The sequence below is a fragment of the Pistacia vera genome, unplaced genomic scaffold, assembly GCF_008641045.1.
Source record: "Pistacia vera cultivar Batoury unplaced genomic scaffold, PisVer_v2 Contig887, whole genome shotgun sequence".
Taxonomy (NCBI): domain Eukaryota; kingdom Viridiplantae; phylum Streptophyta; class Magnoliopsida; order Sapindales; family Anacardiaceae; genus Pistacia; species Pistacia vera.
This window is the reverse complement of record NW_022196764.1, coordinates 1-15,960: the sequence shown is the minus strand read 5'-3', so window position 1 is coordinate 15,960 and position 15,960 is coordinate 1. Positions and strand designations below refer to the sequence as shown.

General features: G+C 37.2%; 4 protein-coding genes across 4 annotated transcripts; 2 read left to right on the top strand and 2 right to left on the bottom strand.

Annotated features, from left to right (window-relative positions):
- Positions 1 to 528: 528 nt before the first annotated feature.
- Positions 529 to 800, bottom strand: LOC116119379 (mitochondrial import receptor subunit TOM6 homolog). The gene has a single exon (XM_031405321.1). The coding sequence runs from the start codon at positions 722 to 724 to the stop codon at positions 560 to 562; it is 165 nt and encodes a 54-aa protein (XP_031261181.1). The 5' UTR covers positions 725 to 800; the 3' UTR covers positions 529 to 559.
- A 3,055-nt stretch (positions 801 to 3,855) lies between these two features.
- Positions 3,856 to 6,625, top strand: LOC116119383 (long chain acyl-CoA synthetase 2-like). The gene is made up of 11 exons (XM_031405324.1): positions 3,856 to 4,023; positions 4,169 to 4,279; positions 4,384 to 4,471; positions 4,585 to 4,651; positions 4,727 to 4,802; positions 4,878 to 4,995; positions 5,177 to 5,422; positions 5,574 to 5,713; positions 5,825 to 6,010; positions 6,099 to 6,218; positions 6,329 to 6,625. The coding sequence occupies exons 1-11, from the start codon at positions 3,913 to 3,915 to the stop codon at positions 6,374 to 6,376; spliced, it is 1,311 nt and encodes a 436-aa protein (XP_031261184.1). The 5' UTR covers positions 3,856 to 3,912; the 3' UTR covers positions 6,377 to 6,625.
- A 736-nt stretch (positions 6,626 to 7,361) lies between these two features.
- On the bottom strand, positions 7,362 to 8,420 carry LOC116119380 (cold-regulated 413 plasma membrane protein 1-like; the record flags this gene model as incomplete). The annotated part of the gene is made up of 3 exons (XM_031405322.1): positions 7,362 to 7,797; positions 8,160 to 8,230; positions 8,317 to 8,420. Coding segments are annotated over 3 exons (429 nt in total), but the record flags the coding sequence as incomplete, so codon positions are not given.
- Positions 8,421 to 8,506: 86 nt separating this feature from the next.
- Positions 8,507 to 11,499, top strand: LOC116119382 (long chain acyl-CoA synthetase 2-like). The gene is made up of 11 exons (XM_031405323.1): positions 8,507 to 8,529; positions 8,675 to 8,785; positions 8,890 to 8,977; positions 9,091 to 9,157; positions 9,233 to 9,308; positions 9,384 to 9,501; positions 9,683 to 9,928; positions 10,080 to 10,219; positions 10,699 to 10,884; positions 10,973 to 11,092; positions 11,203 to 11,499. Exons 2-11 carry the CDS (start codon positions 8,735 to 8,737, stop codon positions 11,248 to 11,250), a joined length of 1,140 nt encoding a protein of 379 aa, XP_031261183.1. The 5' UTR covers positions 8,507 to 8,529; positions 8,675 to 8,734; the 3' UTR covers positions 11,251 to 11,499.
- The last annotated feature ends 4,461 nt before the right edge of the window (positions 11,500 to 15,960 follow it).

Below are 15,960 nucleotides of genomic sequence, written 5' to 3'. Positions count from 1 at the left end.
CCTTCCAGTTGCTTCATACATAAAAGATACTTGACACAGTACGCACAAAAAAATAAACAAAATTACAATACTCCACCACTCCCTACTATTTTCATTCCATAAAACTTCTCCTTACCATTCCATCTTACATTGTCACTAAAATTAACAAAGCATTCTCCCACTCTCCACTATTTTACCTTTATGTTGAATCAGTATATCCAAACCTTCTCCACAGAATCAATGCATGCCTATTGGGTTCTAATACCACATTCATCATACATCCTCTTATGGAAATTAAATAAAAATAAATAAACCAATCCACTGATAGACCTCTCAAAATCATATCCAACCGCAAGTAAAAGGTTCAACAAAACACAAAGACGTCCACGAGCAATCCAAACAATATAATTTAAAAAACCAATAAATAAATAAATAAGAAAACCCCGTTAATTCTCATTCATAACGAAACGAATAAAAAACTCAGATCCTTGACAAAAACGAACCCAAAAAAAAAAAAGACCCACTTCCCAAATCGACCCAAAAATAACAACGAAAAAAATAAATTACCTACAAGTGAGATCTAAAATTCGAGCTTTAGCTCTTCACTTTCAGCAGAGAAGTAGTGAAGAATATAGGGAGTGACACGAACCACGGCAACCCAGGCACCGAACATGGCCACGTGGGTCCGTAGCTGCTTCAAGGCCGCGGCCTTGTCTGGCTTGCGCATGAACAGTCCTGGAAACATGATTTCTCCTTTTCTTTGCCCTGAACCTAAAACCCTAGATGCGTTTTGCCTCTTTCTATGCAACTACGCTTCGGGGTTTTAGGGCGTGAAGTGAAATTTAAAAAAAAAAAAAAAAAAAAAATAGGCACGTGCTAATCACCTGCACAAATCAACAGTGATCTCTACACGTGTATCTCAACGAGTCCCGATATTTGGAACAATATCACTAAAACCCTTATGTTGATTAAAAATATAATTTACCCCTTACCGTTCATAAATATGAAGACTGGCCCACGTTATTTGATAATTGTTATCTAAACATTATTGTTTTGGAAATTTAAAGATTTTCTGAATACTTTAATGGGTCAAAATCAAGCTTTCTTTTCACGTCCTTGGTGGAATTATTTTTATAATATGATTAATTGAAGTTGAAAGCCTTAAATAATGTTGATTTCCCTTAAATCCAAAGTAGAATCGGTAAACATCATCCAAATTATGTTATTTTTCAATTGTGAAAGCTTTTTGTGGCCTATTTGTGTTTAGGTATAGGCTCTACACCACCAAGATCGAACCGGCCGATTCGATCGAGAATCGAACCCTTATCCAATCCTAGTACATCCTAAACCAATTATATTAGTTAGACGGAATTGATCAAGGTTGAACAGATGGAATAGTGCCAAATCATCGAGTTAGAGAACCGGACCAGTGATATTAGTATGGCATAATAAAATTTTAAAATTCTAATAAATTTCCAAAATTATTTCATCTAAATCCAAAAAACAACATAACTTAAATAGAATAAAACGAAATCCCAAATCCAAATCCCAAATTCAAATAACAATATGTCATGCTGATGTAACTGGTTCGATCGATCAGTCAAACGAGTCAACTCAGAAACTGACCCCTTGACCAGGCCAAGGCCTAGTTGCTCCACTCAATTCATCCGTGCCATGACAAATCATAAATTTTAGAATCAATGTAAGCTAGCCGAATATAATTTCATTGTTTATGTCAAGCTAGCCCAACATGATAGATCCAAAAGATCTAAACAAGTGGGTTGCACCAACACGATACAACCCATTTTACACGTCTAAGTATATGTACCAGAAGCTATCAATCACTATTAAATTATACGTCTAAACCTGTCCACATTATTAATAATTCGCTCTAACCATCTGGGTTACCTATGAATGGATAATTGATATTAAATTACTATATAAATAATGACCACCATCAATCGTCATGTCTTATGAACGTGATATCACCGCTAAGAAATATATACATCTTATGCAAATTTTTTATGTTATTTTATAGTTGTAACGCATTGAAGGGAACACACATTTTTCAAACAAATACTAAAGATGTTTTCATGAAGTAAAATGTGAAATTGATAATAAATATGATAAATCAACATAAGATAAGATTATTGTAATTGCAAATGTCACAACACAAGACTTAGAGCCTACAATTTTATTGAATCAAAATTCTTTATTAGATTTTGTGATCTAAGATCATAATCAAATGCAAATCTACACCGTTCATGGAAACTCATTTTTGGACTGATTCAAGAGTAGTGGCGCTTTCCTTTTTAACTTTCTCTCATTGCTTTATTAGTGCTCTACACCAATTTTGACTTCTATACAACGATTTTTTTCTTAATGGGTTCTCATCTCATCAAGTGTGACATTATAAATACGAATTAATTTGATACCGTAAATAGGTTCGGGTAAAATTCACTTTTAAAAGCTAGCTTAAGAGCGGAGAGAACTCAACCACATAAAACACTTAAGGAACTGGCATAGTGGTTAAGAAGATTTGTTCTTTTTATTAACTTCTTGGATTCAAACCACCTTGGAGTCTCAACCACATTTATGGCTTATCTTAGAACATTGGGCTTGTAAGATGTTTAGTGGACCTCGAAGATTAGTTAAGGTGTAAGTAAGTTGGCCCAGACACCTTGGTTATTAAAAAAAAAAAAAAATCAATCATATATATGCACCACAACAGTCTACTAAATTAACGATGTGAGACAAATACAACTTCTAACAATCATAAAAAAATTTTCTTGAAACATTGGACTTGTAAGATGTTTAATGAGCCTCGAGTATTAGTTGAGATGTAACCTAAACACTCCGGTCATTTAAAAAAAAAAACCTACAAATATACACTAAATTGATAATGTGAGACAAATACAACTCTTAACGGTAATAAAACAAAAAATTATTGAAACATTGGGCTTGTAAGATATTTAATAAGCTTCGAGAATTAGTTGAGGTGTAGCAAACTAACCCGAACACCCTAATTATTAAAAAAAAAAAAAACCTCATATATATACTATAACAATTTACTAAATTAAAAAATATAACTTTTAAATTCTAATTACGAGAAATATTATAGGAATAATAGGTGATAAAATGTGATGATAATTTGAACACTAAGGCCGCAGTCAAAAGAGGGAAGATTACATGATGAAATTGAGCAAAACCCAGTCAACAAATCCACAAAAGTCAAACAAAAACTCTTCAGTGTTCTTGCATGAAAACCCCATTCAGTTTTGTTTGTGGAAGATCCTCCGACTTTGGGCCACCACATCAGACCTAACCTCTATTCTATAAACTAATAAATTAATTCTGTTTCTCACAGTTACCCAATCAGTATAAGCCACGTCACTCCTAGGATTTAAGACAACCCTTATTTAATGTTTAATACTGTGTGTCCCTGCCGCACCTGATTGATCCCACATGTGCCTTAAATTCAGTTACGTTGACGTGTCACTCACCCGCCACTCCCACGAGACATAACAGTCAACCCTAACATTAGACCCCCGAAATCCCCCTAACAATCTCCATTCAAAACTNTTTTTTTTTGATACTGGGGGTGTCTGGGCCAGCTTACGTATATCTCGAATAGTCCCTCAACCTTGAACAAGGCTTCCGAAATAGGGCAAATCCTGCGGTCTGTGGCCAACAATATTAGCAGTCGTTCTTGTGATTTAAACCTGAGACCACTGGGAGAGCAAAACCTTTGGCCTCAAGCCTTTATCACTTGACCAACCCATTGTTGGTTAACCTACTGTAACTTGGTGTTTGATTGTTGATCTTATTTGTTTTAGCTTGCAACATTGTAATCCTATCCTTTTATTCACCTTTCTACAGGGAAGTTTGGATGGTGAGCTTCCTCTGAAAAAGAAGACTGACATATGCACAATAATGTACACCAGTGGAACAACAGGAGAACCAAAAGGTGTTGTTCTTACTAATGAGGTGATCATGACAGAAGTACTGAGCATAGACCAATTATTTGAGATTACAGACAAAGGGGTGAGAAACCAACCACTAAATTATGTTTCTAAGCTAAATGATTATGATTTCTCCCATTGAATTTTGCTTTTTTGGCACAGTTCTTTAACCTTGCATAATTTGATGAGATTGCCTACTTATTGATTTATGATTTTCTCCACTACAGCGTTCAGAAGAGGATACATACTTCTCATTCCTTCCTTTGGCCCATATATATGATCAAACAATGGAGAACTATTGCATCTACAAGGGTTGCTCCATAGGATTTTGGCGAGGCGTAAGATGAATCTTCATTTCTTGCCATGATTTCTTCAGTTTTCTATTTAAATTTCTAGTTTAAAGCTGTGTCTAATATGGCTTTTCCTGCGTATATGCTTGTAGGATGTCCGATATTTGATGGATGACATTCAGGAGCTGAAACCAACTATATTTTGTGGGGTTCCAAGAGTTTATGATCGTATATACACTGGTATAATATACACAGAAATGAGTAAATTTTGTCTTTTTTTTAATTAATTTCAACTTTCAAGCACCCAATTTTCTGTTGACATCTAAACATTGGTCCTAAACTTGTGCTTGAAGGAATATCCAATAAAATTGCATCTGGAGGTTTATTGTCGAAGAAAGTATATGAATTTGCATATAACTAGTATGTTGTCCGATAAACCTCCTTGTCATTTTTCTTAGTTTTTCTACTGTACAAACTAACAAGAAGCTACTGCAGCAAGTTGAGCTATTTAGAGAAGGGTCTGCCACAAGACAAAGCAGCACCTAGGTTGGACAATTATGTCTTCAGTAAGGTCAGTCATATACCCTTCATCAGCTTCTTTTGAATACTTCTCTTTTACATTCTAAACAAATATTAATTTTGCCAGATACGGCAAGCATTAGGGGGAAGACTCCAAGTCATGTTATCTGGTGCCGCGCCATTGCCTATGCATGTCGAGGAGTTTCTGAGGGTCACTAGTGGCACTCCTATAACACAAGGATATGGTATAGCAGAATGATTCTTCTTCTCTGTACTTTAGGAAAAATACAGAAGATTTCTCCATCATGTCTTCAAAGGCACTGGACTTTGCATAATTTGATAGACGAAATCATATTATATCGATCACTCGTTTATGGTTTCTCTATTTCATCTTTTATCCTTACATGTAATGTTTTAAACATGTAGGTCTTACTGAAAGTTGTGGTGGGTGTTTTACATCCTTAGCCAATGTATTTCCCATGATGGGAACTGTTGGGGTCCCTATCACAACCATTGAAGCAAGGCTTGAGTCAGTGCCGGAGATGGGATATGATGCCCTTTCCAGCATGCCACGGGGAGAAATTTGCCTCAGGGGAACCACCTTGTTCTCAGGTTACTACAAGCGGCCAGATATAACCAAAGAAGTTGTTGTTGATGGCTGGTTCCATACAGGTAAAAAGGGCTTCGCCTTGCGTATGCTCAAACTCGAACTTTTCACTAAGACTTGAGAAACCAATATGGGCACATAAAAAATTCATCTGAATGTTTAATAGTTACTTCCTTGAAAAACATGTACATGGACATAATTATAAGAGATTTGCAGGTGACATTGGAGAATGGCAACCAAATGGAGCAATGAAAATAATTGACAGAAAAAAGAATATATTCAAGCTGTCGCAAGGTGAATATGTTGCTGTGGAGAGCATCGAAAACATATACTTGCAATGCCCTCTTATTGCATCAGTATGTTTCTGCATCCCTTTGGCTGAACATTCTATCTTTAGAATTAACATAGAATAAATTACTGCTATATGCCTAACAAATGTTAATCAATAACTTTACACAAATGCACAGATATGGGTGTATGGGAACAGTTTCGAGTCATTTCTTGTTGCTGTGGTGGTCCCTGACAAAAAGGCACTTGAGGAATGGGCGGCAAACCACCTTCCTGAGGCAGTTGATTATAAATCACTGTGCAAAAACCTCAAGGCAAGGAAATACATTTTAGATGAGCTGAATAGCACTGGTCAGAAACACAAGGTATGTGGATTATTTTCCTGAAGTTCCTTCTTCCTAGTTTCATGATCAATTATCCTCATTCTCATCTGACCTGATCGACAACCTGCAGCTTCGAGGTTTTGAGATGTTAAAAGCTGTTTACTTGGAACCAACTCCTTTTGACATAGAGAGGGACCTAGTTACTCCAACATTTAAACTCAAGAGGCCTCAATTGCTCAAATACTACCAGGTTTGCTTTATTCTCTTTCTTGAGGCATATTGATTTTCTTAGTTAAAAATAGTGTAAGTTCAACCATGTCTCATTAACTTTGAAATATCTTATGCCACTGTCGTCTGCAGAACCAGATTGATGAACTGTACAGTGAAGCTAAGGAACCGAAGGTATAAGAAGCTGTTTTGGAAGCTTCAAAACCTGATGTTCAGATATACAGATCTCTAAAAGTTTCCTGCTTCTGTTTCCCATTTAGTCTTGTTCGTATACCTTAGTGAAAGAGAATACCCGACAACTGAAGTGACTTGGAATGCTGATCCTTGTTATTATTTGTAGATAAATAAGAATGTTTGAAGCTTTCTAATATGTGAAATTATGTAAACACTAGTCAAATTTTAAAACTACAAAGATGTTTTCTGCTGTCATTTTCTTTCCTCTAAGGCTAAAAAAGCTTGCAAATGCCTACCTTTTACTTTCATCAATATAAAGTTGGTCAAGAATGCATCAATATAGAGAACCCAAGACCTGCAATTTTGAAGAAATTTATAGGTAAACGAGGAAACTAGATTGAAAAAGGGTTACTTATTAGAGACAGTGAGTTTCAAGTAGTTACTTTCACCAGACGTTCAAAGATGCATCGAGATAGACCGACACAAGCCCATTCCCATATGCATGCTTGCTTAGCAAGGTGTAATGAATCCCATATGAGAAGCGTATTGGGGAGATCTTGGGCTTATAAATGAAGGGAGTGTCTCCACCTAATAGGTTAGCTTTTTGGGTATGAAACTCCCAGCCCGTGACAAGTGGTATTAGAGCAGACCTGATTTGTCTTTCGATGTCCTGTCAAGCGCCCACGTAGGGGTGTCCACGTGTGATTATGGGTCCACACAAGAGTGAGGTGGACGGGTAGGCAGAGGGCCCTACCTATGACCAGGGCATCACAGGATTGGGTAGGAGAGAATGTAACGAATCCCACATCGGAAGTGTATTAGGGAGGTCCTAAGCTTATAATAGATTAGCCTTTTGGGTGTGAAACTCCTAGCCCGTGACAAAGGGTGGGCTGAATCTTGCATTTAGGGAATCAAAGGATTTTGAATCTTCCTAAAGTTGTTAAAGGGGAAATGTTGCATGTCAGAAAACCAGTAGCATAAATAAAAAGCCAGAACCCAGAAGTACTTATAATACATGAATGATTGAAAGTTTCAAACAAGGTTCCCTTTCCACATTTTTACAGAACATAGCAATGACAATGAATTTGTAAACATAACAAAAATAATGGTAAAAGAAGGCAATTCATGACATTTGCAGACTTCAAAACAATGCAGAGGTGGTTGAGAGAGTGTCTATATAAAGTCAGTTATCAATGCCCATGCTGGATAGACCAATAAAATGATAATGCCAACCGAGTTTGATATGCCATTGGCTCTTGTGAAGGAATTTCTGAACCCACCAGATGCTCGGATGTGTTCTTGCAGCAAATAACAAGCGATGACAAGACATATCGCCACACCAATCCAGCTGCCCCTTAAGGTGCTTGCAAATAAACTGGGAGCCACCACTAGCAGAAGAATCAAAGCACCTGGCATTTCCAGCCAATCTGCAATTACAGACATAAACACTGAGCCAAACATATTCGGGTAATGATCTCTATTGGTGTGCTGGAGTTGTCGACTAATTTTACACTAATGGGTTACGTAGACGCAATCAAGGGTCCCATTAAACGAGAGAAATGAGGAAATATTGCAATAATATTGACTCAGCTGAACGTAGTCTATATTAGGTGAATTAGGATAAATCATGCGTATTATTCTCTTTACTGTTTGTGATTTGTTTGTCTGTTATATTGGTTTCGTATTTGTCTCTATTTTGTTCACGGTGAACTCCAAAGTGAAGCATATGTCTGCATCATAACAGTTCAAACACAATCAAGTATAACAGTGACTAAAACCAGTGTTTTACCTGGAAAACGACTAGGGAAGAAAAGGCGAAGCACAACAGCAATGAATGCAATCCATCTTCCTATTTCTCCCCTGTTTAGCAAAGCAATTTGTTAGCTCCAAAGAAGTGGAAATTGAAGTCATGGGAAATAGGTGCTTCATATTAAAAGGAAGATCACCTGAATATGTTGAAAATTAATGAAGGAAGACTAAAGAAGATATAAGGGATCAGTAATCCTGTAAGAATGTTAGTTCTCCAATGCGTTCGGTCCAAGACCAACAGGTAACTGCAGCAATTAAACAAACAGTTTAAGTTAACGATGAAAATATTATAAGAAAAACCTATATATATATATATATATAACCAATTATTTGAGATTACAGACAAAGGGGTGAGAAACCAACCACTAAATTATGTTTCTAAGCTAAATGATTATGCTTTCTCCCAATGAATTTTGCTTTTTTGGCACAGTTCTTTAACCTTGCATAATTTGATGAGATTGCCTACTTATTGATTTATGATTTTCTCCACTACAGCGTTCAGAAGAGGATACATACTTCTCATTCCTTCCTTTGGCCCATATATATGATCAAACAATGGAGAACTATTGCATCTACAAGGGTTGCTCCATAGGATTTTGGCGAGGCGTAAGATGAATCTTCATTTCTTGCCATGATTTCTTCAGTTTTCTATTTAAATTTCTAGTTTAAAGCTGTGTCTAATATGGCTTTTCCTGCGTATATGCTTGTAGGATGTCCGATATTTGATGGATGACATTCAGGAGCTGAAACCAACTATATTTTGTGGGGTTCCAAGAGTTTATGATCGTATATACACTGGTATAATATACACAGAAATGAGTAAATTTTGTCTTTTTTTTAATTAATTTCAACTTTCAAGCACCCAATTTTCTGTTGACATCTAAACATTGGTCCTAAACTTGTGCTTGAAGGAATATCCAATAAAATTGCATCTGGAGGTTTATTGTCGAAGAAAGTATATGAATTTGCATATAACTAGTATGTTGTCCGATAAACCTCCTTGTCATTTTTCTTAGTTTTTCTACTGTACAAACTAACAAGAAGCTACTGCAGCAAGTTGAGCTATTTAGAGAAGGGTCTGCCACAAGACAAAGCAGCACCTAGGTTGGACAATTATGTCTTCAGTAAGGTCAGTCATATACCCTTCATCAGCTTCTTTTGAATACTTCTCTTTTACATTCTAAACAAATATTAATTTTGCCAGATACGGCAAGCATTAGGGGGAAGACTCCAAGTCATGTTATCTGGTGCCGCGCCATTGCCTATGCATGTCGAGGAGTTTCTGAGGGTCACTAGTGGCACTCCTATAACACAAGGATATGGTATAGCAGAATGATTCTTCTTCTCTGTACTTTAGGAAAAATACAGAAGATTTCTCCATCATGTCTTCAAAGGCACTGGACTTTGCATAATTTGATAGACGAAATCATATTATATCGATCACTCGTTTATGGTTTCTCTATTTCATCTTTTATCCTTACATGTAATGTTTTAAACATGTAGGTCTTACTGAAAGTTGTGGTGGGTGTTTTACATCCTTAGCCAATGTATTTCCCATGATGGGAACTGTTGGGGTCCCTATCACAACCATTGAAGCAAGGCTTGAGTCAGTGCCGGAGATGGGATATGATGCCCTTTCCAGCATGCCACGGGGAGAAATTTGCCTCAGGGGAACCACCTTGTTCTCAGGTTACTACAAGCGGCCAGATATAACCAAAGAAGTTGTTGTTGATGGCTGGTTCCATACAGGTAAAAAGGGCTTCGCCTTGCGTATGCTCAAACTCGAACTTTTCACTAAGACTTGAGAAACCAATATGGGCACATAAAAAATTCATCTGAATGTTTAATAGTTACTTCCTTGAAAAACATGTACATGGACATAATTATAAGAGATTTGCAGGTGACATTGGAGAATGGCAACCAAATGGAGCAATGAAAATAATTGACAGAAAAAAGAATATATTCAAGCTATCGCAAGGTGAATATGTTGCTGTGGAGAGCATCGAAAACATATACTTGCAATGCCCTCTTATTGCATCGGTATGTTTCTGCATCCCTTTGGCTGAACATAGGAATGAGAAACGAGTCGAGCATTTCGTGAGCTACTCGAGCTCGGCTTGTGAAAAGCTCGAACTTGATTCGAAGTCAATTGAGTCGAGCTCGAGCTTGAGTGGTTCGTTTAAGCGGTCAAGCCGAGTTCGATCAAGGCGAAGATCGGCTCAATAGGCTCACGAGCCTCATCACGCTCGGAAGGCCAAATTGCAAATTTTGTAGCTTTTTTTTTTTCAAGTTTTTAAAATGACAAATAGCCCCCTTCTCATAATAAACTTGAAGCTCGAGTACCCACTCATACTCGCGAGCTCGAGACTGTTCACCACGAACCAAGCTCGAGTGTCCAGATGCTTGGCTCGGCTTGGCTTGTATACACGCCTGAACATTCTATCTTTAGAATTAACATAGAATAAATTATTGCTATATGCCTAACAAATGTTAATCAATAGCTTTACACAAATGCACAGATATGGGTGTATGGGAACAGTTTCGAGTCATTTCTTGTTGCTGTGGTGGTCCCTGACAGAAAGGCACTTGAGGACTGGGCGGCAAACCACCTTCCTGAGGCTGTTGATTATAAATCATTGTGCAAAAACCTGAAGGCAAGGAAATACATTTTAGATGAGCTGAATAGCACTGGTCAGAAACACAAGGTATGTGGATTATTTTCTTGAAGTTCCTTCTGCCTAGTTCCATGATCAATTATCCTCATTCTCATCTGACCTGATTGACAACCTGCAGCTTCGAGGTTTTGAGATGTTAAAAGCTGTTTACTTGGAACCAACTCCTTTTGACATAGAGAGGGACCTGGTTACTCCAACATTTAAACCGAAGAGGCCTCAATTGCTCAAATACTACCAGGTTTGCTTTATTCTCTTTCTCGAGGCATATTGATTTTCTTAGTTAAAAATAGTGTAAGTTCAACCATGTCTCATTAACTTTGAAATATCTTATGCCAATGTCATCTGCAGAACCAGATTGATGAACTGTACAGTGAAGCTAAGGAACCAAAGGTATAAGAAGCTGTTTTGGAAGCTTCAAAACCTGATGTTCAGATATACCGATCTCTAAAAGTTTCCTGCTTCTGTTTCCCATTTAGTCTTGTTCGTATACCTTAGTGAAAGAGAATACCCGACAACTGAAGTGACTTGGAATGCTGATCCTTGTTATTATTTGTAGATAAATAAGAATGTTTGAAGCTTTCTAATATGTGAAATTATGTAAACACTAGTCAAATTTTAAAACTACAAAGATGTTTTCTGCTGTCATTTTCTTTCCTCTAAGGCTGAAAAAGCCGGCAAATGCCTACCTTTTACTTTCATCAATATAAAGTTGGTCAAGAATGCATCAATACAGAGAACCCAAGACCTGCAATTTTGAGGAAATTTATAGGTAAACGAGGAAACTAGATTGAAAAAGGGTTACTTATTAGAGACAGTGAGTTTCAAGTAGTTACTTTCACCAGACGTTCAAAGATGCATCGAGATAGACCGACACAAGCCCATTCCCATAAGCATGCTTGCTTAGCAAGGTGTAATGAATCCCATATTAGAAGCGTATTGGGGAGATCTTGGGCTTATAAATGAAGGGAGTGTCTCCACCTAATAGGTTAGCTTTTTGGGTATGAAACTCCCAGCCCGTGACAAGTGGTATTAGAGCAGACCTGATTTGTCTTTCGATGTCCTGTCAAGCGCCCACGTAGGGGTGTCCACGTGTGATTATGGGTCCACACAAGAGTGAGGTGGACGGGTAGGCAGAGGGCCCTACCTATGACCAGGGCATCACAGGATTGGGTAGGAGAGAATGTAACGAATCCCACATCGGAAGTGTATTAGGGAGGTCCTAAGCTTATAATAGATTAGCCTTTTGGGTGTGAAACTCCTAGCCCGTGACAAAGGGTGGGCTGAATCTTGCATTTAGGGAATCAAAGGATTTTGAATCTTCCTAAAGTTGTTAAAGGGGAAATGTTGCATGTCAGAAAACCAGTAGCATAAATAAAAAGCCAGAACCCAGAAGTACTTATAATACATGAATGATTGAAAGTTTCAAACAAGGTTCCCTTTCCACATTTTTACAGAACATAGCAATGACAATGAATTTGTAAACATAACAAAAATAATGGTAAAAGAAGGCAATTCATGACATTTGCAGACTTCAAAACAATGCAGAGGTGGTTGAGAGAGTGTCTATATAAAGTCAGTTATCAATGCCCATGCTGGATAGACCAATAAAATGATAATGCCAACCGAGTTTGATATGCCATTGGCTCTTGTGAAGGAATTTCTGAACCCACCAGATGCTCGGATGTGTTCTTGCAGCAAATAACAAGCGATGACAAGACATATCGCCACACCAATCCAGCTGCCCCTTAAGGTGCTTGCAAATAAACTGGGAGCCACCACTAGCAGAAGAATCAAAGCACCTGGCATTTCCAGCCAATCTGCAATTACAGACATAAACACTGAGCCAAACATATTCGGGTAATGATCTCTATTGGTGTGCTGGAGTTGTCGACTAATTTTACACTAATGGGTTACGTAGACGCAATCAAGGGTCCCATTAAACGAGAGAAATGAGGAAATATTGCAATAATATTGACTCAGCTGAACGTAGTCTATATTAGGTGAATTAGGATAAATCATGCGTATTATTCTCTTTACTGTTTGTGATTTGTTTGTCTGTTATNCCCGTGTGTTGTCTTGGCGAGGCTGTGGCTAAGGATGAAAGCCACACGCCTGCCCTTGCCCTTTGTACGGGTCTTACACTAATCTCTTTTAAGAATTAATCGAGGTGCGCATAAACTGACCAGAATATCTTAGGTACAAAAAAACTAGACAATTATTTGGTCGTGTATAAGTTCATGGACATTAGCTTATGGACATGTGTATAAGTTTACTAGAAGAGTTTGTAAAGGAAAGGGACATTATTATTAATATTTTAAAATAGTATTAAAAAAAGAAATATGATAAGGTCAAGGTTAGCAATATGCTCAAACAATTACTCTTCTAAGATAAATAGTTTATAATAAAACAGTATCAAAAGCAATTAATTAATAAGAATATATCAAAAACAATTAATTAATAAAAATAGGAAAATGATAGAGTTACCGAAAAGTGTACATCGAAATTGTACAACGAATGATGTGACAAAATCTTGACTGTTGATTAATATTAACTTATAATGAATCAACGGTCAGGATTTTGTCACGTCATTCGGTGCACACCCGTCGGTAACTGTAGCATTACTCATAAAAATATCTTCAAAACACCATTTCACCCACATGGGGCGATGGATTCATACTATTGTAGGATTGGCCTATAAAATGTTCAATTCTTCCATCTTCCATGTCATAAATCCCAACCTGTTTACGAATAATTCAAATGGTTAAGGTGAAATAGAGATGGTGTGGATAGACGTATGATCTCATGTTCGATCTCTCACCTGAGCATCTGTGATTTAAGTGGAGGGTCGTGAAGTGAGTTATGCGTTGCGTTAGTCACTTCTAAGAATTAGTCGAGGTGCACGTAAGTTAGCTCAAATATTTTGGATACAAAAAACTGCTAGTCTCCCTTGAGAACTAGTCAAGGCATGTGTAAACTGGCTCGAACGTCTATTTTGGTTATAAAAAAATCGTTAATCTCTTTTGAGAATTAATCGAGGTAAACATAAACTGACTCAAATACTTTGTTTTAAAAAAAAAAAAAAATTGTTATTATCGCCCGTGAAGTATATGTAATTTGCCTTGACTTTTGAAGGAAAATAAAGAACTATGACCCAAAAAGAGAGCTCTTTTGCCAGAAGGTTTGGAAGGAAAGGGACACTATTATTATTATGATAATTGATAAGATCAAGGTTAACAATATGGTCAAACAATTACTCTTCTAAGTAAGATAATAATTAGTTTATAATAAAACAGTATCAAAAGCAATTAATTAATAAGATTATCTTCAAAACACCATTCCACCCACATGGGGCAGTGGATTCATACTATTGTGGGATTGGCTTATAAAATGTTTAATTCTTTCATCTTCCATGTTATGAATCCCCACCTATCTATGGATAGCCCAGATGGTTAAGATGAATTAAGGATAATATGAATAGGCGCATGATCTCAGGTTTGATTTCCCACCTGAATATCTGCGATTTAGGTGGAGGTTGTGATGTGGGTTGTTGCGTTTGCCTCATTTAAGAATTAGGAGAGATGCGCGTAAGCTGGCCTAAACATTTTGAGTACAAAAAAACAGCTAGTCTTCCATGAGAACTAATCGAGGTGCGTGTAAACTGACCCAAACACATACTTTGGTTATTAAAAAACAGTTAGTATTTTCCTAAGAATTAGTCGAAGTGCACGTAAACTGACCCGAACACCGTGGTTACAAAAAAAAAAAAATGTTATTAATCCCCATTAACAATATGCAATTTGCCTCAGACTTTAGAATGAACCGATGCCTCCATGGAAAATAAAGAGTTATGACCCAAAAAGAGAGCTCTTTTGCCCAAACTCTCAACATTCTTCATCTNCACACCCCCATATCAACATATTCTCCATGAAAAATCCTTACAATTAACTCCCTACTTTTCCTGCTAATTAGGGGTAGAATGGTCAAATTGCCCTTAGGGAAGAAAATATCTAAAACTTAACAACCATTTCAATCGGCCTGTCGCCACGGCGAAGAAACTTTTGTCGCCGCGGCGAAACTGCCCAGAGAGTTTCCCCGTGGTTTCAACACATCTTCGCCGCGGCGAAGATTCTTCTTCGCCCCGGCGAAGCTTGGTACACTAAACTTCTTCTATTTTCAACCAATTTCAGGGCAAGCATTCAACACAACACTTAGTCAAACAATATTACCAAAAACCAACGCAAATAAGAGCGAAAGAGGAAACAATAACTACGTACCTCATATGGGGCGTTACACCAACGAACTCAACCATACTGACCTACTAAATTAGAAACTGACCCACGTACAAATAAACTAACCCACCAGGCCATTGTGACCCACTAACACATACCAGACTCTATCACATAAAGATAAATAATAGCATAAAAGAAAATAAAGATAAATAAGGGCCTCATTTTCATTGACCTAGCCTACGTGCTCCTGACAAGCCCCCTAAAAACTAGGGTTTCTTTCCAAAATTCAATCCGTAACAGTTATATATATATAGTTTTTACACCAAACCTCTTAGTAGCAGTGCAATAAACCCAACTCTTCAATACATTTGAGAGAAACACAGAGCAAACAAAGTAGACAAATAGAACCAGAAGATCAAACCTTAGCACCCAAAACCCGAGAAGAAGAAGACACAGACATAGCTATGGCAGATAATAACGAAAACGCATAAGCAACAGAGCCCAACTCTCTAAACTCAAGAGAGTCAAGTGACTCAAACTCAGACCCAGAAGATGAAGATGAAACATAGCAAAAATTATCGAGTCCTAGCTTGCGAATGAGCCCTTCTACTATGAAGTCAATGTTAAAGTACGTTTTTATATCAATTTGAATATGAATTTTAATTCCCAGTTCTTGGATTTTTAGTAATGACATTGTTTTGCTTGTTTATTGTTTTTGTTGGTGGTTTTAGTACATAAGGGTTTTGAGGAAGATGGGTGAGATTGAGAAGCTGAGACAAGCAAGAGAAGCTATGAATGAGATTTTTTCCATTGACTCCTATTATTTGCCAAGAGTGGGCTCGAGATGAAGCTTCTATTTCAATTGGGTATGTTTTAG

Bases quoted from the DNA above. Each gene is read 5' to 3' on its own strand.
- LOC116119379 (XM_031405321.1), bottom strand. From the start codon at position 724: ATGTTTCCAGGACTGTTCATGCGCAAGCCAGACAAGGCCGCGGCCTTG.
- LOC116119383 (XM_031405324.1), top strand. From the start codon at position 3,913: ATGTACACCAGTGGAACAACAGGAGAACCAAAAGGTGTTGTTCTTACT. The intron at 4,472-4,584 runs GTATAATATACA...TTGTGCTTGAAG, and splicing joins TTATGATCGTATATACACTG to GAATATCCAATAAAATTGCA. The intron at 6,011-6,098 runs GTATGTGGATTA...GACAACCTGCAG, and splicing joins GCACTGGTCAGAAACACAAG to CTTCGAGGTTTTGAGATGTT.
- LOC116119382 (XM_031405323.1), top strand. From the start codon at position 8,735: ATGGAGAACTATTGCATCTACAAGGGTTGCTCCATAGGATTTTGGCGA. The intron at 9,502-9,682 runs GTATAGCAGAAT...TTAAACATGTAG, and splicing joins TCCTATAACACAAGGATATG to GTCTTACTGAAAGTTGTGGT. The intron at 10,220-10,698 runs GTATGTTTCTGC...ACAAATGCACAG, and splicing joins AATGCCCTCTTATTGCATCG to ATATGGGTGTATGGGAACAG.